This window comes from Lipophrys pholis (assembly GCF_963383615.2).
Source record: "Lipophrys pholis genome assembly, chromosome: 4".
NCBI classification, from domain to species: Eukaryota; Metazoa; Chordata; class Actinopteri; order Blenniiformes; family Blenniidae; genus Lipophrys; species Lipophrys pholis.
Window position 1 is genome coordinate 35,217,230 of NC_137637.1, and position 24,599 is coordinate 35,241,828.

At 44.5% G+C, this 24,599-nt stretch overlaps 1 protein-coding gene across 1 annotated transcript in view; it reads right to left on the minus strand.

Annotated features, from left to right (window-relative positions):
* Nucleotides 1-2,500: 2,500 nt before the first annotated feature.
* ccdc71 (coiled-coil domain containing 71) overlaps nucleotides 2,501-24,599 on the minus strand; it is a 32,926-nt gene continuing 10,827 nt past the window's right edge. The window contains exon 2 of the mRNA XM_080461084.1: nucleotides 2,501-5,725. Coding sequence (XP_080317210.1) covers nucleotides 4,654-5,715 — 1,062 coding nt within the window. The 5' untranslated portion in view covers nucleotides 5,716-5,725 and the 3' untranslated portion in view covers nucleotides 2,501-4,653. The remainder of the gene's footprint in view (nucleotides 5,726-24,599) is intronic.

A 24,599-nucleotide genomic window follows, 5' to 3' on the forward strand; every position in this document is an offset into this window, starting at 1 on the left:
AAGAACTCCTAGAGGGGCTGGAGAGCTCCTAGAGGGACTGAAGAGCCTCTAGAGGGGCCGAAGAGCTCCTAGAGCTGCTGAACAGCTTCTAGATGGGCTGGAGACCCTGTAGAGGAGCAAACAGCCTCTAGAGGGGCTGGAGAACTGAGTGTTACAAACTCTGAATTGAGCTCTTGGGTAATTTAGATTTTTGAATTTCCAACCGTTATAAACAAAATGGATTGAAGCAGATTAACGTCCACAGGTGAAGAAGTGATGTAGAGGAAACGATACTAGAACTAGAACTAGCACTAGAACTAGAACTGGAACTAGAACTAGATACCAGAGCTCAGGAAACATCTCGTCTGTTCCAAAGTCAAGAAAAGAAAAACTTTGATTCTTTTTAAACAATTTAAAATAAAATAACTTACCTGATGAACTATGAAAACAAGACGTGACCTCGTGAAGGTCAAAGGTCAAACTAGTCCTGGATGAACGTGAAGCTAAAATACACAAGAAGCTTCCAGGTGAACGGTTCAGTACTTTGTTCAGAAGAAGTACTGTTCAGTACTTTGTTCAGAAGAAGTACTGTTCAGTACTTTGTTCCGAAGAAGTACTGTTCAGTACTTTGTTCAGAAGAAGTACTGTTCAGTACTTTGTTCAGAAGAAGTACTGTTCAGTACTTTGTTCAGAAGCTGTCAATCACACATCAGGAACAGGAACAAAGAATTTCCTGCTTCAGTTCAAGTTGCTCCTTAAAGACTTTTCATGTTTCTCACATTTGGACATCATGAGACAAAGACGACTGGTCCACACTGAGGACGTCAAACAGGAAGTGGCCACTGGGCTCAGTGTCAGAGCGCCATCAGCAGGTTGAACAGAAAGACACAGAAATGGACGTCCTCTGGACACGTCCCCACTGATGACCGCTTCATTCTGAACACTGGAACCAGAAGATGAACACCAACCAACTCGTCACGTCAGACCAACTGTTTACATCAGCAAGGTCCGAGAGCTGGAGCACCTGCAAGGGTACCTGAACACACCACCAGGCCCTGAACACACCACTGAAAATACCACCATACACTGAACACACCACCATACACTGAACACACCACCAGACACTGAACACACCACCAGGCCCTGAACACACCACTGAAAATACCACCATACACTGAACACACCACCAGACACTGAACACACCACCATACACTGAACACACCACCATACACTGAACACACCACTGAAAATACCACCAGGCACTGAACACACCACCAGACACTGAACACACCACTGAACACACCACCAGGCACTGAACACACCACTGAACACACCACCAGACACTGAACACACCACTGAACACACCACCATACACTGAACACACCACAGAAAACACCACCAGGCCCTGAACACACCACCAGGCCCTGAACACACCACAGGCCCTGAACACACCACAGAAAACACCACCAGGCCCTGAACACACCACCAGGCAGTGAACACACCACTGAACACACCACCAGACACTGAACACACCACAGAAAACACCACCAGGCCCTGAACACACCACAGGCCCTGAACACACCACCAGACACTGAACACACCACAGAAAACACCACCAGGCCCTGAACACACCACCAGGCCCTGAACACACCACCAGGCCCTGAACACACCACCAGGCCTCATCCATTCACACCGAGTATGATTCTGGCCGCCATCGGTGTTGGAGGCGTCACACTATTATACGTCAGCCACTTGTCAGCAGGCCAGCCTGTGGTGTTGGTGGTGTTGGTGGTGTTGGTGGTGTTGGTGGTGTTGGAGGTGTTGGAGGTGTTGGTGGTGTTGGTGGTGTATCTAGTCAACTGTCCTACACTTTGTGAATGGCACAAGGACACGCCTGTCCTACCTGAGGACAGAAGTGCTGGAGACAGGAAACTCAAATGAAGTGTCCTGCTCCTTCTCGACCTGAATCCACAGCAGAGCTGCAGTAGAGATTCAGGACCTCTATGAGCTGAGAGCTGCAGTAGAGGTTCAGGACCTCTATGAGCTGCAGTAGAGGTTCAGGACCTGTATGAGCTGCAGTAGAGGTTCAGGACCTGTATGAGCTGCAGTAGAGGTTCAGGACCTGTATGAGCTGAGAGCTGCAGTAGAGGTTCAGGACCTGTATGAGCTGCAGTAGAGGTTCAGGACCTGTATGAGCCGAGAGCTGCAGTAGAGGTTCAGGACCTCTATGAGCTGCAGTAGAGGTTCAGGACCTCTATGAGCTGCAGTAGAGGTTCAGGACCTCTATGAGCTGAGAGCTGCAGCGCCTCAGCAGGAGACGCCGTCAAGCTGGAATTGATGCTCAAGGGCGCAGGACTAGTTATTGAGACATTGACATTTTTTATTGAGCTCTATCCTCCACTGTTTGCTTTCATTTCAAAATTGTTGCCCTAATTTCATAATATAATCTGAAATGTTCTGCCACAGATGAAATAGGAACAAAAATAGAAAACAGCCTGCAAAGACTTTTTTTTTTTTTTTTAAGATCAGTTTTATTGAACAAAAAACGTTTTCAAAGTTCATGTAGGAAATACAATATTATACAAGTGTTGCACAAACAGGACTAACAGAAAGGAGAGCTAGAAAAGGGCATGAACATGACTGCGTTCGGATCGGAGGGGTTGGGAAGGGAGCGGCGGGCAATGGAACCCAGCCTCTTCCACAACGGAAACATCCACCACAGCAGAAGTGTTGGAAATCTGAAACAGTCGACGTTCAAACCACCAGCTGCCAGAGTTTCACCCAGAGACAAGTCTGCGAGGAGACCAGAGCGTCGGACTCTATTCTCCTTCACTGCGAGTCCCAGAAGAGGTTTTCAAAGAGGAAACATGTTTGTGGAAATTCAGTTTTAGAGACACTAAACCGCCTTCATCTGCTAATGTGACGACCCCTCCAATTCACAGGATTCAATAAGTCAGCGTCTTATTTTCTTATTATTTCTTTTGGAGGGGGGACAAAATAAAAAAATATTTTCATTTCAAAATAAATAACTCCTGGTCCACCCGTCTTCTTCTGGTGCTTTCGTCTGTTTAATGTAAATGAGATCGGAACAAACACCAGAAAAGATTCTCGGCAGACTGCGAGTTAAGACAACTATTTTGTGAAACTGCATTTGGGTTTGTCAGGCATGATCACATGAAAGAGAAGCGGCTCCTCACAGTGGAAACCGCTTTGGAAAGCACAGAAGGCGGCTGGGCGTGCTCATCCCAACCTGCAGGGGGCAGCAGCGCTATCGGTCCCTCAGTGAACCACTGCACAATCTGAACCAGGAGCGCCAAACCTTTTCACTCAGCACCTGCGGTGGAAAGTTAGCACCTGTATGGAAAACTCTACTCCAATTTAATTAAAGAATATGGGTGTTGAGGCTAAACCAGCGAGAACGATGGACGTTTCTGAGGAACGACAGTGAACTGCTGTAAAAGTGCATTTCTTCAGTTTCAACTTGAGCCATGAAAGTGAAAACTGAGGAAGTAGAAAAAGTAAAGACCTTTGGGCGGTTCCACTCAACAGAACTCAGTAAATTGCACCGAGAGATCCAACTTGAAGTATTTTCTTAAACTATGAACTTTAACGATCGTACTGTTCCTGACCTGCAGTGGCGATCTGGTGAAGGAGCTTAAAGAGAAACAGACGTAACCTGGTGGGAAGTCCTGGAGCCGCCTGGAAGCCTGAGAGGGAAACAATCTGAAATGATTCATTAATGCTTCTTGTGGGGGGAAATGTCCTTTTGGGATATTCATCTTACTTTGGGTTTTAAATGTAACCTCAGAGCTGGAAATTGTTCCTCAAGGTTATTATGTTCACTTGTTTTTGTGACGGACCAAATCTCTGGAATGACCTCTGGTGTCCTGCAGCGCTCGGCCCAAACCTTTTCTCAATTTGTACTGGTCAAACAAAAACAGAGAAAAAGGAAGAGCAGCTCAACTCAACATTTCCCTCCTTCACTTATTTTGTTTTGCTCAAACGTAGAAACCCACCAGGAGACGTCTGCTGCAGTCTGGACCGCCTCTAAGCACCAGGTTGGTTTTTCTCTTTGTTCTGGTGAAGAAAGAAAGAAAGAAAGAAAGAAAGAAAGAAAGAAAGCGGCGCCGCGGCGGACGGTTCAGATTGTGGTGAGAAATACGTGTTTCACAAACGCTGCTAAAAGTCGAATGGGACTTAAATACTATTTAAACAGCTGTAACAGCCACCGAGCACATGGAGGGTGGAGGACTGGCCTCGCTCACCAAACAGCCACACTGGATGCTACGTCCTGATCTAGAACACTGGATCTAGAACACTGGATCTAGAACACTGGCTGGCAGCTCCACGGCTCCAGGAGCCACGTTTGGTTGATTCCTGTCCGTCAGCAAACGATGACAATGAAAGTCGGCTGATGGTCGTTTCCCAGCCCGCTAGGAAAAGCATCGCCTAACTTCAAATGCCTTTTCATCCCAAACGCCCCCGTCAGGAACCAGAACTTCCACAAACAGACTGGGATTCTCTTCTAACTCCAACATCCAGCGGCGTTAACAGAAACCCCCGTAAGACGTCTGCTTTAGAAAAGAAACAAAGGAAAACCTGCCTCTTAGCCAGGAGGAGGCTCATGAATGCAAAATACTAAGATGTGCTAAAGGAAACGGGGGCTGGGCCTGGTTACTTGTTCTGGTATCTGAAGGTTCTCAGCACATGGTTGAGAGGTTGGATCTGAATCACGGGGCAAAGGTTGACCTGCAGGATCTTCTGCGCTTTCCTGCAGGCCTCGTCCACAGAGCGAGAGTCGTCCACTTTGATCACTTTCCTTCTAAGACTGTACTTTTCCTTCAAGCTGTTCCTCTGCCGGCTGGTGGTGCTGCTCACCTCCTTGTGGTGCTGCACCACCCTGTGGAGGCCGTTGCTCCTCCAGCCGTTGCTGGTCAGCTCTGTGTGAGTCTGGGGGAACGCCCGGCCGTTGGCACAGAAGGCTGGAGCAGAATCCCCGATCAGAGCGCCGTCCAGCCGGATGGGGCACGACAGGCTCTTCTGGCTGAACAAGGCCACGGCTTTGGTGGGCGCCCCACCACCATTCTGAGAAGGCTGAGAAGGTATTCCTGAAAGTGTTGGGGGGTGCTGCTGCTGCGGAAAGGCAACAGAGGGCTCCTCAGAGGACGAGTCCCAGGTAGTTTGGATCTGAAGTCTGGCCGTATGGAAACCAGACAGACCTTCAATGTTGGTCAGTCTGAGGCACGGCTTCACGTCCACCGCAGGCATCTGGGCAGTCCGACTGGATGTCCTGCTGCAGACGATGGTGCGATGGTCCAACAGATCTGGAGGACGAACCCCTTGAATCCTGGGGTTGCTGTTCTCAGAGGGGTTCCATGATGGGTGCACCCCCCTCTTCCTGGTCAAAGCCCTCCTCCCCCTCCTCTTGGCGGTAGGCCGGATGCTCTTGTTCGGAGGCTTCAGCATGTCTTCCGTCAGGGGCTGGTTTGTGCAGGAGCGGTAGCGGTACACGTCCTTGCTTCGTAGTACGGTGGCCTTGTGGCCCTCCTCGCCGAGGTCCTGCAGGAAGGAGACCAGGTCCTCGGTGCTCGACATTGGACTGAGGATCTTCAGAGCATCCAGGAGGACATCGTCTCCTGCCGAGGAAATCCGTGACCAGGAGTGAACAGCCCTCCGCTCCTCATTGGCAAACAGCAATGGTCGGCCGACCACGGCACCTCGTGGCGCGTCGGCCATCCTTGTGTTTCTGTTGAGGAAAAACAGAAAGCGGTCACTTCAACAGATTAAATTAACTAATTCATCCAATGCAACCCAGTCCCCCATTTTCCTGGCTGAGCCTCCAGGCTGTGTGACGGCGATTTGAGGAGGAAGGAGACAGCGGTGGAGTTCTGCCTCCAGTCACCTGACCTAAACCCAATCAGATGGTTTGGGAGGAGGTGGACCAAACGAGAGAGCTCAGCATCTCTGGGACTCTTCAAGACTGTTGGACACCATCTGAGGAGACGGCCTCATAAAGCTCATTGAGAGGAAGCCAAAGCCCCGCCATCTTTTTTTCTCCCCGTCGTTCTTTAAAAAAATCTAGGGGTAGGGGGGATTCATCGTTTTCTAAAAATGTGCGCCTTGCCCGTCCACACCTCAAAGCCAAGGCAGTGTTTTCAAATTTCTCCACTCTGGAACTCGTTTAAATAAACAAAAGAAAGAAAAGCCCCTCCGGGTCCTAAAACGCGGCGCCGGGCGGAGGATCGGCCGACGCCGACGCCGACACATGAAACGGTTTTGTTTCCCCAAGACTGTGCAGAGCAGGACTGACTGCAAAATAGAAAACATGTTGAGTTATTTCACCTTTTGTTTGTTTACTAAATAATTCCTTGTGCTCATTGGTAGTTTGGATGCTTCAGTGAATCAGAAGGTTTGGCTGCTGATGTTTGTTATTTCTGTTTTAACGCAGAAAGAGAATCAGTTTGTCTCTGGAGGATAAATCCTGCATCCTCTTTACATAGAACTACATCTGACACCATTTCCAAAGTTCTGTGAAGTTGAGGTTGTGACTCGTTGCAACACGTGTTCTGGTGCAGCCGAGCTCACCGGGACCCGTTCTGATCAGAGCTCACCGGGACCCGTTCTGATCAGAGCTCACCGGGACCCGTTCTGATGAGAGCTCACCGGGACCCGTTCTGATCAGAGCTCACCGGGACCCGTTCTGATGAGAGCTCACCGGGACCCGTTCTGATGAGAGCTCACCGGGACCCGTTCTGATCAGAGCTCACCGGGACCCGTTCTGATCAGAGCTCACCGGGACCCGTTCTGATGAGAGCTCACCGGGACCCGTTCTGATGAGAGCTCACCGGGACCCGTTCTGATCAGAGCTCACCGGGACCCGTTCCGATCAGAGCTCACCGGGACCCGTTCTGATCAGAGCTCACCGGGACCCGTTCTGATGAGATCTGCTGGAAATGGAATGTTAATGAGGAGGTGCACTGCTGCAGCTGAACACGCAGGCTGGAGATGGTGAATAAGGAGATTAATACTCGGGGGAGAAGCCAGTCTACTGTCAGCGGCGGCGATGTAATCAGACACCTCACAGAGCCGGACCAGCCGACCGCCACACCGCCAAAATAAAAGAAGGTAAAGCTGCAGCATCGGCCCAGAGAGCGAGCCCAGCTGGTCCCTTACTGTGGGCTGATGAGCAGAGGCCGCCGCCGCCTTCGCTCAGCTCGGCGCCGCCGCCGTCACCACCTTCATCCAAACCAGCCTCATTAGCAGCTTTTCCAGAGCGACACAAACTCGCCACCATCTTATCGTCTCCCACAAGAAAACTACAGTCAAAAGGACAGAAAGCAGCCAGACCAAGATCAACGTGAGGCAGAGGGGAATGTAGATCCTCCAAACATCTTAATTATTAAATCAATAACGAGTCTCGCCCTCATTCCTACAACATAACACAGTACGCAATACTCTATTATATTCTACATATGTTGACACCATTCAGAGTGACGGGCCGCGGTGGCGCTCAGACCTTCGCCAACGTTATACAGAACCGTTAGCATGATAGCCGTTAGCTCATATCAATGCTAACCAAGTGTGTGAAACCTGCCTTGTCGCTATGGAAACCACTCAGCGAGCAGGTTAGGGAGAGGCTGCAAGGGAGATCTATTAGTGCTGATATTACAACATTTAGTGTGCCGAGATGAAAGGGAGTTTTCTTTCACAGTTTCTTGGGATTTATTCAGAAACGGTTAAAAGTTAACGTCCCAAAATCTGAGGGACTCGTCCTTGGATGAGGACAAATCATCTCTGAAGATTTCATGAGATTTCAGTGAGTAGTTCTTATGAAAAGTTGGTAACATGCACATACATACAAATCAGATCAGACAAAGTCTTTTATCATAACGAGGAATCTGAGCAGACGTCATGTGATTCATGCGTCTCGCGTTCCACTTCATGTCTCCTGCAGCGACGCCGATCCACTTCAGTCCAGTGACTAAATACCAACTCCATCACACAACTGGAAGATGAAAATAGTTCAGCCAGATGTTCAGGTAAGTGATGCTCAGCTGTACAGCTGGATTGTTATTATGGTGACTGTCACAATAAAACCAGCAAGTTGGATTGTTATTATGGTGACTGTCAAAATAAAAGTACCAAGTTGGATTGTTATTATGGTGACTGTCAAAATAAAACCAGCAAGTTGGATTGTTATTATGGTGACTGTCAAAATAAAAGTACCAAGTTGGATTGTTATTATGGTGACTGTCAAAATAAAACCAGCAAGTTGGATTGTTATTATGGTGACTGTCACAATAAAAGTACCAAGTTGGATTGTTAATATGGTGACTGTCAAAATAAAACCAGCAAGTTGGATTGTTATTATGGTGACTGTCACAATAAAACCAGCAAGTTGGATTGTTATTATGGTGACTGTCAAAATAAAAGTACCAAGTTGGATTGTTATTATGGTGACTGTCAAAATAAAACCAGCAAGTTGGATTGTTATTATGGTGACTGTCACAATAAAAGTACCAAGTTGGATTGTTAATATGGTGACTGTCAAAATAAAACCAGCAAGTTGGATTGTTATTATGGTGACTGTCACAATAAAACCAGCAAGTTGGATTGTTATTATGGTGACTGTCACAATAAAAGTACCAAGTTGGATTGTTAATATGGTGACTGTCAAAATAAAACCAGCAAGTTGGATTGTTATTATGGTGACTGTCAAAATAAAACCAGCAAGTTGGATTGTTATTATGGTGACTGTCAAAATAAAACAAGCAAGTTGGATTGTTATTACGGTGACTGTCAAAATAAAACACACACATGAATGGAGCTTTAGCTTTGAGAAAGAAATCTCAGAAACGAGGAGGCGGCGACTCTGGAGGGCTGAGCTGCAACGGGAGTGTGAAGAGATTGAAATCCATTTAGCATTTCTCATCAGGGCCTGAACTTTGGATTTGTAATGAACTTTTCTCGGTTCTCACTGGTCGTAGTAGAGTTTAGCACAGAGTTTAGCCCATAGTTTAGCACAGAGTTTAGCACATAGTTTAGCCCATAGTTTAGCCCATAGTTTAGCACATAGTTTAGCACATAGTTTAGCACAGAGTTTAGCACAGAGTTTAGCCCATAGTTTAGCACAGAGTTTAGCCCATAGTTTAGCACATAGTTTAGCCCATAGTTTAGCACATAGTTTAGCACAGAGTTTAGCCCATAGTTTAGCCCATAGTTTAGCCCATAGTTTAGCACATAGTTTAGCCCATAGTTTAGCACAGAGTTTAGCACATAGTTTAGCACACAGTTTAGCACACAGTTTAGCACACAGTTTAGCACACAGTTTAGCACACAGTTTAGCACATAGTTTAGCACACAGTTTAGCACATAGTTTAGCACACAGTTCACCAAACCACATGTTGAACCGAACAGCAGCTGGTTTCCTCTGTCTACAGTGCAGCTTTGGTCCCGACTCGCCGCTGCTTGTTACCTGATAGTTAGTCATCGGGTCAGTTCCTGGCTTTACACATCTGGTTTGTGATGGATCCTGTTTCACAGCAACAAGTCAACAAGCTGCCAGCACCACGTTAATCTGACTCCACCCAACATCAGCAGAACCTCCAGCTGTGGTCGATACCAGCATCAACATCCTAACAGGGATAGCGGTGATGGATTTTCTTTAGTATTGTCACATGGGAATAAAGAGTTGACATGCTCTATGGAATGCAATCCATTTTACTAGTATGTCACAGATTAAACATACTACAGTCTAATCTCTAAAGATTCTGTTCTGCTGACAATCAAAAGTCTTTTGTTGGAGGTTTTGGCAAAATCCATTTGCAGATGATGAGTTTCTTGCTTGGAGCAAAAACCATTTTAAACTTGTATTCATCCCACGCCCAGTGTTTTTCTGGTATTGTGCCCATGTATAGAGTAACAAAAGAACAATCAAATTCTCTTCTAAAAATTATTATATCTTTGCCAATCATCGCCAAAATGGAAAAACTACAAGCCAAATATTCAGGATGAGAAAATCTATTTACCACAACACTTAAACAGCTCCCAACCTTTTGGAATAAATTCAAAATGTATTGTGTGCCTCAGTATTTCTGCTTTCTTACATACAATTTGTATGAATCAATTTAAAGAATAAAATGCTTTAAACCTTCTGGAAAAGAGGATTCTGTCATGTTAGGCTACTGCAGTCCGACATCTTGAAAGCACTTCCTGTCAAACCAACACTACGAACCCAAAGACCCATAAATGTACAGACAGAAGAAATATTACTTTTATGAAATGTGTAGTGTTGGTTCTTATTTTCTTGGGACCACTAGAATTGACAAGCAAAAAAAGATCACTGGATTACTGGATTACCTAAACTGGATTGAAAGTTCAGCCAATCAGCAATATCACCACATTAATACAGTCAATTATTTTAGCCTCAACCAACAATAGAACAAGTTCTGGTACGTAACAAAAAGGCAGTCGATGTACCGTCTGTTGACATTTTGTGAATTGGTATTAAAAACACAGTGATTTTCCTGATGGCTCTGCTGTGGGCTGGACCAGTGAGCCTCACCACAGCCTCACCACAGCCTCACCACAGCCTCCATCGTGTTCCAGCAACATGTCCAGCTTCATCAATCTCAGTCACACTTCCCATTTCCATTGCACCACCAGTTCATGGATGGAGCTTCAAACTAATCCAAGCAACAACCGTGATTGGTCGAGGAGTTTGCCCACCAGCTGTTTACAACAAACCCCCAGAGTGATCAACCTGCTGAGACGGAGTGAAGAAACACTAAGGAAACTTCCAGCTTGGGTGAATTGTCTCCCGAGTGTAAACGTGAAGACGGTAATCAGGGTCTCGGTCTTCAGCTCCAGGATCACAGCGTCTGACTGCCTGCTGCTCATTTCCCACCGGAGACATCATATCACCTGCTCTTCATGGCTCTCATCTAAAGTGCTGACGAGGATGAGTTGGCATCACTACCATTTGACAAAACAGCTTATTTCTTTAATTAACAGTTTAAGGCAGTTGACAGAACGGTGGAGATATCTGCGCTCCCGCCGTTTACAACGTAGAGTCACTAATCACCATCACTAATCACCATCACTAATCACCATCACTAATGCATGACGCTACTTTAAAGCTTCAGGACAATCGGACTGAAAGACTTTTTAATATATTCCATATTACAGATTTCCACCTGTAGAATCACAGTTGATTAAAGCTTCATGCATGTCCACCTGGTATTAATAATCTTGTCATTAGCACCAATAACCAGATTGCAAATGGTTCTCGGTATGCAAATTAGACGGCGGACGAGTCAACAAACACTTTTATGAACCGAAGAGAAGGACGCAACCGATTGGCTGAGCTCTTATCTGCAATGGAAATGAGACGCAAACTAAATCCAAGCAGGAGTGGAAAACAGAGGAGCTCCAGAACAAATGATAGATGAGGCCAATTAATGAAAGCTTATTAAAAACAGACCGTTTTTAAACTCCAGAAGAATCCATGTATTCCTGCCCCGAGGTGGAGCTTCACATAAGTTGACTAGTTACTAGAACGAGTGAAGGTGCATCCAACCATTGAAGAGTAATTCAATGAAGAGACGAATGACCGGTCGGGCAGCAGAATCAAGAGGGGTTCTGAAGGTTGTACTCCTGCAGACCCAGACTATGATGCTTCGTCCCAGACAGTCACTATAAAGGACACGAGTTCAGGAAAACTCTTTCAGAACTTGAAATCCCTGTGAGAGAATCTTTTACCATTCATGGAGCGTTTTACCAAAATATTGAGATTTTCCAGGACTAACTTTCACTTTACTTTATGACTCTTTAGGTTTTTAACAGACTGAAGTCACAATCTCAATCACCCAATCCCAACGGCTTCAATCTTCATCCAAGAACTTTTGAAGACACTGAAGCAGCATTTCCTGCTAATCCTGCTGCTCAATGAGCGTCACCACTCTTCAGAGACTCAGTCTGGTATTAGGGAAAATTAACCAACTGCAATGTTTTGCATAATATTGTTTGTGTCTCATCACGACGTCAGGCTGAATTAACTGACTGAGTTTTATCTTTCAGTTCTGCAAAAATCTCCAGCTTCATTTTGACATTCTGTCAGAAATATTTGCCATTTTCTTTTCCTTGACCTGAAGCTGAAACTTTATCTTAAATACATCCAAATATGGTCTTTTCCCCAGGAAATATAATTAAATTCACAATTCAGATGAGGAAGAACACGTACTTTTAATTTATTTGTACCGAAGAGGGACGTCAGCTGAGGTGGAACAGAGAATGAAACCAAATGAAAAGCAGTCAGCGGTTCTGTTTCCCTCTCAGGTCGTGTGCACGGCGGCTGTTCAGCTGCGTGGTTACGGAGCAGTTAATCAAAGCCAGCCGACACAAACGCCTCTGATTGGCCAGTGTTCTGGTGAATAGGCAGCGCTTCATTTCATGCACCAGAGCAGGCACTTGAGAGACAAAGCGCGGCCTGGTAAACGCCAGCTACAGTACTATTTGATACCCTGCCCAGTTTGCAAGTTTTCCCATTTAGAAAGAACAGAGAAGTCTAGAATCTTTTATCGCAGGTACACATCAGCTGTGAGAGACAAATTCATTTCTTAAAAACAAACAGAAAATCACATTCATTTGCATTTTATTAAGTGAAATGAATGTGATCACCTACCAACCAGCAACAATTTTACTTTTAAAAAGTATTACTTTCAGAAACACTTTAAGAGTAGAACTCATTGTATAAAAGACTCCGGCCAACGGTCAGACTCCAGCCTCTCCACTATGGGCCAGACTGAAGGGCTTTCTACTGGCGCTCCTCCACTAGTACCTAATGAGCCCTACTCTACTCTACTCTACTCTACTCTACATTGCAATATAGTAGGACCGCGAAGTGGGCGGAGTCATCAGAGCTTTTCCTCGTTGTGTACCAGTAATCCCCCCGATATGATGCGGAGCAAACATCCACTGGATATCAGCTCAAATAATAAATGAAATAGTATGTATTTCTATGTTTTTATTAATGTATTGAGGGGAGGATGGACGGAGCCATGTACTGCAGGATTGTGGGCAACAACTTTCTTTCCTCAGTCAAAGCAATGAAGACGGGTCGTGGCTGGGTCTTCCAGTACGACAACGGGTCAAAACACTCAGCAGCATTTCAAGGTTCTGGAGCGGCCTAGCCAGCTCCCAGACCTGAACACAATGGAAAATGTTCGGAGCGAGCCGAAATTCTGTGTTGCCCAGCAACGGCTCCAAAACCAGAAAGATCTGGAGTCCTGTATGAAGAAGTGTGCCCATATCCCTGTAGTCTCTTCAAACCTGGTCAAGAACTTCAGGGGTCTCTGACCTCTTCAACTGGAAACAAACGTTTCTGTCCCAAATATCAAATCAGCTTTTTCTACCCAAAGTTTAAAAATCATACAATGTGAATTTGGGATTTTGTTTTATAATTCCGTCTGTCACAGTTGAAGTGTTCCTGACAGACCTCTCAATTCTTATCAAACAGGAAACCTTCCAAAATCTGTAGTGTAACAATTACTTATTCTACCCACTGTAGGTACTCGTCTACATGGTACATCAAGGTTTGTGATTACTATTACAGCAATACTACAGCAACAATACGTTTCCATTTATGTACAGCCGAGCATGCAAACAACCCTTATATACCGAAAAAAATGAATAAAGCCGATTCTTCATTCTACTGGATCCTGACTCTCCACTTCAAAAGCTGGAAAATTAAACCGATTTTGATCCATACGCAGAAGGCAACAGTGGAGATCTTTCTGCACCTCCTTTCCTGGATTTGGTTTAAAAAGAAAAAAGGAATTGTGTCCTGATTTGACCTGCCGAACGATTCTGCTGTGCAGTGATCCCACAGCATTCATCCGTCAGTGTTTCAGCTTCATTCTTGTTCTATTAATGCAATAAAGCAACACGGCAGCTATAAAAGTAGTCCAACCTGAACGCTGCCCTTCAGCACATCTAAAAACGTGATCTAAGACAAATGACTCAGACACAGGACATATATTTTACAAAAGACAATAAGAATAATGGAAGTGATGGTGATAAATCCTCTGCAGGTCAGTCAGAGCCCCACCGCCCCAGATCGTCTCTCACTTGATTATGTCAACATTACATCAAACCTGGCGGCAACAAGTTAGAAGCACAAAAATCTAATGAAAAAGGACTAATAAGAACTGAGCCCCCGAGTGGCCACAGAGGAAAGAATAAAGCGAGGGAACGGGATGATAAGTTGTTCCCTCAAGTTAATAATGTGAGGGAACATGAATTAATTTGTGGCTAAAACTTACTGTCTCATGGCCACAAATTAATTGATGTTGTTCACTGGAGTTATGTGGTAGCGATGGCGGAACTACAAACAAGATGGTGGCTCCATTCAGAATGGAGGTTACCAGAGAGCAGGAAGACTGTCCTCGGTCTCCACCAGGTGTTGGAGAACAATCAGCTCCATTCAGAGTGAGGTTACCAGAGAGCAGGAAGACTGTCCTCGGTCTCCACCAGGTGTTGGAGAACAATCAGCTCCATTCAGAGTGAGGTTACCAGAGAGCAGGAAGACTGTCCTCGGTCTCCACCAGGTGTTGGAGAACAATCAGCTCCATTCAGAATGGAGGTTACCAGAGAGCAGGAAGACTGTCCTCGGTCTCCACCAGGTGTTGGAGAACAATCAGCTCCATTCAGAGTGAGGTTACCAGAGAGCAGGAAGACTGTCCTCGGTCTCCACCTAAGTGTTGGAGAACAATCAGCTCCATTCAGAGTGAGGTTACCAGAGAGCAGGAAGGCTGTCCTCGGTCTCCACCAGGTGTTGGAGAACAATCAGCTCCATTCAGAATGGAGGTGACCAGAGAGCAGGAAGACTGTCCTCGGTCTCCACCAGGTGTTGGAGAACAATAGAACATAGAAGCTCGTCTGTAGCGTTGCATCCTGAGTGTCTCTGTTAAAGGAACTTTTCTAAAATGAGTTGATGTGAAGCTGATCTGTCTTGTAAAACGTCTGGAGGGTCAGACGGTGTTCAGTTACTGTGGGATGGTGTCTTTGGTGTGAAATGTGTAGGTTGGTAGTTAACTAGTTAGTAAAGCAAAGATTAGCATGCAGACCGTGTGTGTGTGTGTGTGTGTGTGTGTGTGTGTGTGTGTGTGTGTGTGTGTGTGTGTGTGTGTGTGTTAGCAGGACACAGACACTGGATGAGCTGCTTCCAGCAACTCACCTCCTCCGTTGAAGAGCAGGAGCAAGAAGCTCGAAGAGAATATCTCCAAAGGCTTTTGATAAAGGTGGGGGAATTCCAAGGTGTCAAATCCTGGGGCCTCAACCAATCGGTGACTGGCTGAGCAAGGGGGCAGTCAGAGTCTGCAGGACCCCCTGCAGTGAGATCCTCAGGCACATTCCTGAGAGTCAGACTCCACATGTCATGACTTTATATCACGATATTCCTTAGAAATGAAGCAGCTTCTCTGTGGTCTTGTGAGCGTTCTATCATTCTACACCTCCATTCCTCCATGTTGAAGCTTTTGATTCAGACGCATCCAGAAATAAAGTGGGGACACATGTTTCGACAGGGCAGATTTACAGCCTCTTTTTTTTGAACCAAGATGAGTTCTACATGTCAGTAATTCACATGGTTTAGTTAGAAAGCACCAATATCTAATGTGGTCCACATCATTTGATCTCAAAGCTCCATAACACCAAAAATGATGGAGGCGACATTGGCGAAACATATATAAAGCGAGGGAAGGAGATAAGTCGTTACCTCAAGTTAATAACGTGAGCAGACCAGGTACTATCTTGTGGCCACGGATTAAATCATTTCGTTACCTCGCTTTATTAACATGAGGGAACGACTTATCTAGTTCCCTTGCGTTATACATTTTTTCCCTCTATGGCCACTCGGGGGCTCCGTAAATAAGCTTCTGAAACGCTGCAATTAGAATGTAATGACACCGAGGCACATCTGGTTAGAATTGTTCTGAGAAGATCAAAAGCACTTTTGTGCAGATGTACAAGCACAAAGACAAATGGACGTCTTTATCATGAATTAAGTCATCAGAACATTTATTTCTTTGCCTTCCTTTTACCATTCAGCTTATTTAACATTTGGTCCATGTGAGGTTGCAGAAAAGCCCAGACATTCTGATCCTCACACATTCTTCAAGCTTTTCCGAGGCCATGAGCCATTCCTAGGATAACTAAGAGATAACGTCTTTAGCGGGTGCTGGGCTGACCTTGGAGCCACGTTTCCGTTGGCTGCTTCTGAAAGACCTCCAGGAGGCATCCTAACCAGCAGTCCCCCTAACCAGCAGTCCCCCTAACCAGCAGTCCCCCTAACCAGCAGTCCCAACTGCCTACATCGGATTGTCTCAATGTGGAGGAGTACAGGTTCTACCTTTCCCGTGGAGCTGAACACTTTACTCTCTCACAAAGGGGTGAAACTCACAGCTGCTTAAAAAAACAACAGTAAAATAACCAGTAAAAAATAACCAACCAATAACCAAGCAGCAGAATTTTAACAGAAACTTTACAGCAAGAAAGAGAAACAGCAGCAGAAAGACTTCAGCCTGCAGAAGAGCAGAGAAACTGTGAGGAAGAGAACAGAGAAGGTTCCTTCTGAGCTGAAAGATGAAAGACCAGAGCTGAGGAACCAAGTCACAGATGGTTCTGGAACAGCTTTATGAATGGTGCAATTCCATCTGCGCATGAAAGAATAAACATCTTCCACAACAGAGAGACGCATGTCTTTCTCCCCTTCATGATACAATATTGGACAGATGTGACTTGACGGACTTCATCCCAGCATGCTCTGGAGTCACATCTTAGCTGCTAATATGCTACATGTGGTACATGTGACCATTTACATTCCATGGACCCGTCCCCGAGTCTCCTTCCTCGTGGACTCCTCAGGCTGCTGTTGGCAACACCAGCACCCCCCACTGTCCTTTTCTGTAAACTACATCCTCATCATCTGTGTTCTCAAAACAAAACCTTCTTCCTGCTGCCGCCTCACCCTCTAACAACCAAAGACTACCATTGGTTCCCTGTTCGATCTAGAAGAGAATTTAAAATCCTCCTTCTAACTTAGAACGCTCTGAACAACCAGGTTCCATCAGATCTTAAAGAACTGCTAGTCCCAGATCTCCCCAGAAGAACTCTTGGTTCTCAGAGTGCTGGCTTACTGGAGGTTCCTAGCTTTTCTAAAAGTAGAACGGAGGCGGAGCTTTCAGCTTTCAGGTTCCTCTCATGTGGAACCAGATCCCAGTTTCAGTTAGGGAGGCTGACACAGGCTCTACTTTTAAGGTTCTACTCAAGACTTTTCTATTTACTGAAGCTACAGTGAGGACTGCTTCAACCCCCCCCCCCCCCCCCCACCCCACCCCACACACCTCTCTCTCTACCTCCCCGAACCAGGGTGGATTTCCAAGGTTTGAATCTCCCCCTTAATCTATCTCTCTGTCTATTCTATCCCTTCCTCTCCTCAGAATCTAGACAACATGAGGAGGAAAGAATGAGGAAAAAAGAAAGCACAGCTTTTATTCTGGCGGAGCTGCTTCCTCCAGGGCTTATCAGTAACGTCAGTCACCTGTCAATGTAGAAAAATTTCAGAATTGGTTCCACGTATGAACGAGGCCTGAGTCTGGTGGGAAAACATCGGAATTGCACCTTTCACAAGTTTCAAAAAACAGGTTGGCTACGAGTCACCGAGTAAAAACCAGAACCGGCTCTCATCTCTCTGCAGTGTGAACGAGGCCTAAAACTAACTGGCTAAACAGACCAGAATATCATCTCCAGCTCTTGGCCACATAGAGGGATTACTCACTATTGGAAATATGACGTTTTCTTGGGGAGCTTCGTAATGGGCAGGTCCTTTCAAAGGAGTCCTCCAAAGCGCTTAGTTCAAACAGCCGCTGTCACATGAGCATCAACATCCAACAGAAGGGGTTTTTCCCATGGAAGAGAGATTTTAAAAGATCTGATTGGCTTTTTACTTTCTAGTGTGGTGCACAGCAGGTGACGCCACCACGGCTTCTCAGACAGTTTGGAGGGTTCCTGTTCGACCACGAGCGGGACTCTATAAGCAGCGTCACTGCCGTAGGAACAGACAGACTAATGGCAGCAGCCACTGTGATGTCTGCTCGCTGGCGGTTTTACCAGGCACATGAAAGAGATGCGTAAAAACAAGTTTTGCTCATCGAACGGTTCAAAAGGCTTCGTGATAATGGAGGAAGGCAGCAGGAGAAACCTGTTCAAAGGCCGTGTGGAGACTGTAAGGGAAAAGACACGGCGGCGACAGAACATGACAACCCGCCACAAGTTGCTTTTGAAGTGTTCCAACAGCGGAAAGATGGATGTTAATATTTATTTATTTTTTTTCTCAGTTTGATCCCATAAAGATAAACTGATCCTAAATCACAATCAATTATATTCTATTGTACAACTATGTAGTCAATAAATTATCCAGACCACCAGTGAACCTCTGTAGTGTTAAAATGACATATTCCTTTTGAATGGGCCACATTTATCATCCCCAAGCACACGGCGCACGGCTGGCGACAAAAACAGTTTGGCTTCATGGCCGTCGGATGAATGTGAACTTAGAAACAGCTGCCACCGCCAGATGTGCTCTTCACTAGCATTGTTCATGTATCAGTCAGCATCCCTACAGGACTAACGCCACCAACACAACTGCAAAATCATCATCGTACTTCTACCCCAAGCTTCTTTTCTTCTCAAATCTATACGGTCAGTGTTTGCTTATTATTTCCACGAACTTCTCAGTTCTGTTTTCTGGAGTTTGGTAAAACGATTGTCAATGACGTTTGACCCTTAAACTTTCTGGATTTGGCAGATGAATGCCAATCTTCATTTTCCAACATGCAATTTTTTTTTTTAACTCTGCAGCCATTATGAGGTTTGTTACTCATGATTTCCTCTGTTTATAGAGAATAACTGGTGAGAACATTACATTCAAAACATTTCTGGCGGGGGGTTGTCCTCCGTCAGGTCAGCTCGGGGAACATCTTAATCTGGACATGCACAAGTGCAGAACTACTTCCGTGTCAACAAAGACACATGTAATTACCGTATTTTATAGAATATTTGAACCTGCGCTCACATGTTCCAAATAGACACGCACCCCAAGGCTTGCACTCGTGCACTGCACATCTATTGGGAACAATACGGTATTTTTTTTTTTTAAGGACAATCAGACCTTTAAGCCGTCACGGGCCACATCACATTACGTGGCGGGCTACATTTGGGTTTGACACATGATCTAGATTGTAGGTAACATCACATTATAAAATCTGATTACTTTATTTCAGCCCTTCATTTCATACTTGTCTGTGGGGGGGGCGGGGGGGGGGGGGCGGGCAAAGCTGCTATCGCAACTAACAGCAGCTACTCTGCAGGATGTAAAACACGCCTTGCATCAATGTTTTGATCTCAGGCTCAGAAAATTAACTTCTTAATGATCGAACGAGCAGCTTCCTTACCTACTCATCACACTGCCTTTATTCTGATACACTACACACAAAAAGGTATGGATATTCACCTTTCGGGTGAATATTTCAGGATGAACCTGAAATGCACTAAAGCCTTTACAGGTGAACTTCATGTGACCTCTTAACTTTTGAATACACATGTCCAACTATTAGATGTTTCAGTACTTTATAGAACTTGATGTTTCCCAACAAGGAGATTAACAGCAGGCGTTTGATCCATGAATCCACCAATGAATCTCCTGGTTTGATTACAAACAGTTCTCCTCCTCGTGCTGTTCACATCAGGACACCAAGACGACGCCAAACAACTGATCAACAGCGAGGACATCAAACAGGATGTTGTCAGAGGAAGTGGTCACTGAGTGTCAGAGCCCAGAACCTCAATGACCTGAGTGGGCTGCCACGCCTCGGCGGACAATAAGTCAACTTCTGATCAGCAGGAGACGTCGTGGTCAAGCTGGAATTGATGCTCAAGTTCACATGACCAGTTATTGACTTTACTTATTGATATATCCTCCACTGTTGTTAGATTTTGTTTCAAAAATGTTTTTGCGATGAGGACATCCCCATGACATGCTCCTACTTCAATGCCCTACTTTCAGAATATAATATCCCTGGAGCAAGAATTTGTTATGTTTTCCATAAATTTCACCCAAAAGCGAAACATCCCTAACATTTTGAGTAGTATATATATATATATATATATATATATATATATATATATATATATATATTTTGATAATCTCTGGACTCAAAAAACAACCACTAATGGAACTATGACACCAAAGCACATTGAAAATTAGCTTCAGTCTATCTGGAGACATTTCACTTCTAACATTATAACCTATTATGACAGACGCTAGTAGTATACATAAAGTACACAACATTGTTATGAGAGGTTGTAAAATACATTTCATAAGTCTAAGAAACATAATTGGTTTAAATATATTCCTGGTAAAGTATCAAAACAAAGATGCTGCATTAAGTAAAAACATTTAAATGTGAAACTTAAAGCCTATAACTTGATGCCAAGTTATTAATAGAAAATATCAGATTGTCACAGAAACAAACGTTATCAGAATGTCATATATCAAGTTTCACATAACTCTGATCTACATTTTCTCTTACTTTGACTTTTGGTTGTCTTGAGAGTTTTAAATGAAATGTTGGCCACTTGTGAAGAAAAGTAACTGATAGAAGTGGCGCCACAGTACAGCGAGAAAGACCCAGATGGAGCTCGATGCTGAAATGACCAAACGTTTCTCAGAGGCCTCGACAGTGAACCAGGAAACTTTGTCACTAGTTAGCAGTAATTACAGTCCTTCATCAGGATCGATATTATCAGCCTCTCATACAGAATGGTAATAATGAAAAGCTTCGCCATGACAACTTTAAGAAAAAGATGCTGGGTTCTGGTTTGTCTCAAAACTTTTCTGGTTTCAGTTTGCAGCATTACCAGAAAAGGAAATAGTCAGAATGAGCTTTTTCCATCTAAAAACAGAGAGAGGGACGGTAATGTTCAGCAGCTAGGAACAGCGTTCTGTTTTGGACTTTCTATCGGCACACTTAGTTTATGACCCGTCCACAAAACGAGGAAACAAAGTTGTATTAATTTGTAGTGACGTCCTCCAACATGACAAAGTCAGTCTGAAATATCTTGGAATATTTCCCTGAAAGTAAAACATGTTGGCTCTGTACCTGTACTTCCTCTTTAGACTGTGAACAGATCCATCAAACAGCAGCTGGTATAAGAATCGTTCAGACACCGAAGGCACATAACCCAATACTTCAGCTGATAAATAATCATTTGCACCAGCATTTCATCTTCTGATGTAAATTATTAATGTAGTAGAACAGAGACTCTGTTAAGGCAGCTGAAGTAAGAACGTTGAGCCACTGGGATGAAAATATACTTAAGACTTTAGATTTGATTGACAGGAGTGAATTTATTCCATTTCTAATAATAATAAAACAATACAATCATCTCCAGGTTCTGCCTCCAGTAACCAGCGGAGACGCGGTGATCATGGTCTGGAGGTCGTTCATGTCGAGGTCACAGTGACCTTGAAAATACAACCAGTTCATTCTGGACCACATGAGAACATTTGTGGAAAATTCAGAACCAATTCCTCAAGAGAGTTCCAACATTCACCGGAATCACACGAGAAGTCACTTTAAATTATGACGTACACCAGTCAGCCATTACATTATGACCACCTGTCTAGTAACATGCACAGCTTTCATTTTGTTACCAAAACATCGCCGAACTGACAGTGTGAGGCCTCCACAAGAACCTCTGACGGTGTGGTACCAAGATAACTGGCAGTGAATTAATAGTAGCACGTCCGGTTAATTGTGAGGTGGGCCTCAGGTTTGTGTGGCACATCCCACAGATGCTTGATTGGTATTATCACTGGCAAAATTAAAGGACAAGTAAAAAAAACTCAAGGGTTTTCATAGGTTTTCTTGTGGCAGTGTTAAAATCGAGACAGCATGCAGTGTCAGTGGATTAGAGTGAAATGACCACATCCTGGACTCTTCAGTAGTACTGACAAAAACAAGTTTTAAACAATTAGCAGCACTAAGGTTACAAATCAGGAACTGGCCTCTTCTCACAACCGCCGCAAAAGCAAAAAGATTAAATCTTCTTTATAACCGGCTGGCCAATCAGGCCAAGCAGGACAGTTCATACCCCGTGAAGAAGCTGTCGAACTCACAGGCCACAATGTGGGAGAGCTAAACACCACCGCAGTGTCCAGGCACTGAATGCATCCACTTCAAGGCCCAATGGTCTGTCTGGAGCTGGAATCCTCCTCCAGAGAGATGATAGCATAGAGTCAAACATTCACATGGATGTAAGTTCTTGTCATCCACGTGATAAAAAGGAAACAGGATTCATCAGGCCACCATATTCCAGTGGTCTGTGGTCCACTGTTGATGCATCAGGCCTGTGAAGAAGCCAGAAGGTTTACACCGACTGGTCTCCAGTCATGCAGAACACTGAGCATTCTGACACCTTCTCTAACAGAACCACTAATAACTTCTAAAATAGTTTGAGCTTCAATAACTGAACTGTTGGACGGACCAATTAGGTCAGGATATGTTAAAATCCTGTCATATACACTTTTCATAAAATATCAAGGTTCAGGGTTACATACAGTCAATAAAGGAGGGGGGGGGGGGAGGGGGGGGGGGGGCACCAGGTTGATGATTGTGGCCTGTGGAATATGGGCCTTTTCTATGCTATGGAATAAACAACAGCACAAAATGGCCACTCTTAAGTTCAACTAAAGCCATAACATCACCGACAGGAGTCCAATCTGCCAGCAGCTTCCAGAGCCCGACTCTAAATCCTGTGTTGTGTTCAAAATGTGCTGAGAGAGAAAGTGCCAGCGCCATTACCTTTTGACTGAATGTGCCGTTTGAAAACTCTGGTTCACTCAAAGTGACAAAAGGCCTTTTCACAATGGCAGTTTGAGGCAGCGCCTTAATCGCACCTCATAGTCGTGCATGAAAGACGGTGATGGCAGGAGGGCAGGTGTCATTCTGCCGCTGTGACGGCCTCCAGGTAGTAACAGGGCAGACGTGCCTGTGTAAAAGCGTGAACCCTAAATAAATGCAGTTGTGTTAATCCTTTGCCTCTGAGATGGAAAGACATCACTGTTATAAAACGGCTTTATGCTTCCTTTGGGAGGTTGTAGATGAAACCAAAGAGAAAAAGAAGAAGCAGACTTTGTAGAAGTCCAGAAATAAGAAAAAGATCCACAGAGGGAGACCATGTCGCGGCATGGTCCAGGCATGGTGACCCTGCACACATCACAGCTGCAGTATTTGGGATTCTGGGTAGTTTTGCATTGTCTGGGGTTAAAAAGTAGAAGTTGTACAAGACCTCCCAGCAGTGAGTTCTCAGAGTTCAGCTTGGTGATCACCGTTCTTACACAGTCACGTGTGTCTTAATGGTTTAAAAAAACCTTTTTCCTTTAATTGAACTTTATAACAACCATTCTACAAACAACTGGTACACAATAGATTTTATTTAGTTTTGTTTCTGTTTAACCATTTCAGTGAGATGTGCATATGGCTGCCCGCCGTGCTGTCCAAGGCTACCAGGTTGTAGAAATGTTTTCTATCCATACTCAAAAAGAACAAGTTCAACAACAACAACTTTCCTACTGCTGCTTAAAAACAGACTCACACTCCTGAAGTCGTGTCTTATTATTTCAGAAGAATCTGATAAGAGTCCATGAAGAACAGGACAAAGCATGTTTGTTTTTTTTAAAAAGGACATCAAATTTGGGTTTTGACTAACAAATCACAAAGTGAACTTTATGTGTGAAGCTTTCACACCAACAGTGATCATGATGTCACATGGAGGAGGAGCTAAACGTGAGCTTCAAATGGGAATTTTCTGAAAATGAGATGAATCTAGAAAACCAGGCAGCTGCTTTGCTGGAATATTATTCGTGGTGGTGATCAAACATCTCAATGTCTCATTGAACAGTTTATGAAAAACTAACATTTAAATTTACTTTGACCAAATTTCAAGACCATCCTCTGAATTATAATGGAAATTACATTCCATTTTCTTTTTATTACTTTTATCCATAAATAGCTTATTTATGGATAAAGAATAAAATAAAGCTAAATACATTGGCGAACATGTGTGATTTTAGTCAGTGCAGTTCCTTCCTCTGGTAAACCCTGTCAGGGTTTTATTCCAGCATCTTTTATGTGTTGCCCTGTCTTTTCCGTTTACTCGACAGGAGGTGAAGAAAAGGATTGCCTTGGCCAATTTAAAGTCTTCCACTTTTCCCCACGATAAGGTCTGTTGTTGTGTTGGCAGTGTCTTTATCCCTTATGGCCGGCCTTCAGGACAAATCTTCGACCAAATAGTGACAATGCACTTTATTTTTGTACATCAATAGAAAAGAATGTTTCTCATAATTCATTCAGCAGCTACCACCTCAAATACTGTCAGGATCCTTCACACCACCAGGTCAGGCCCGGTTCACACGTCAGACTGGATGTTTTGCATGATTACTCGAGGTGTAAATCACCAGCTTCGTCACGATACGACATTAATAAGTTTGGATGACGACA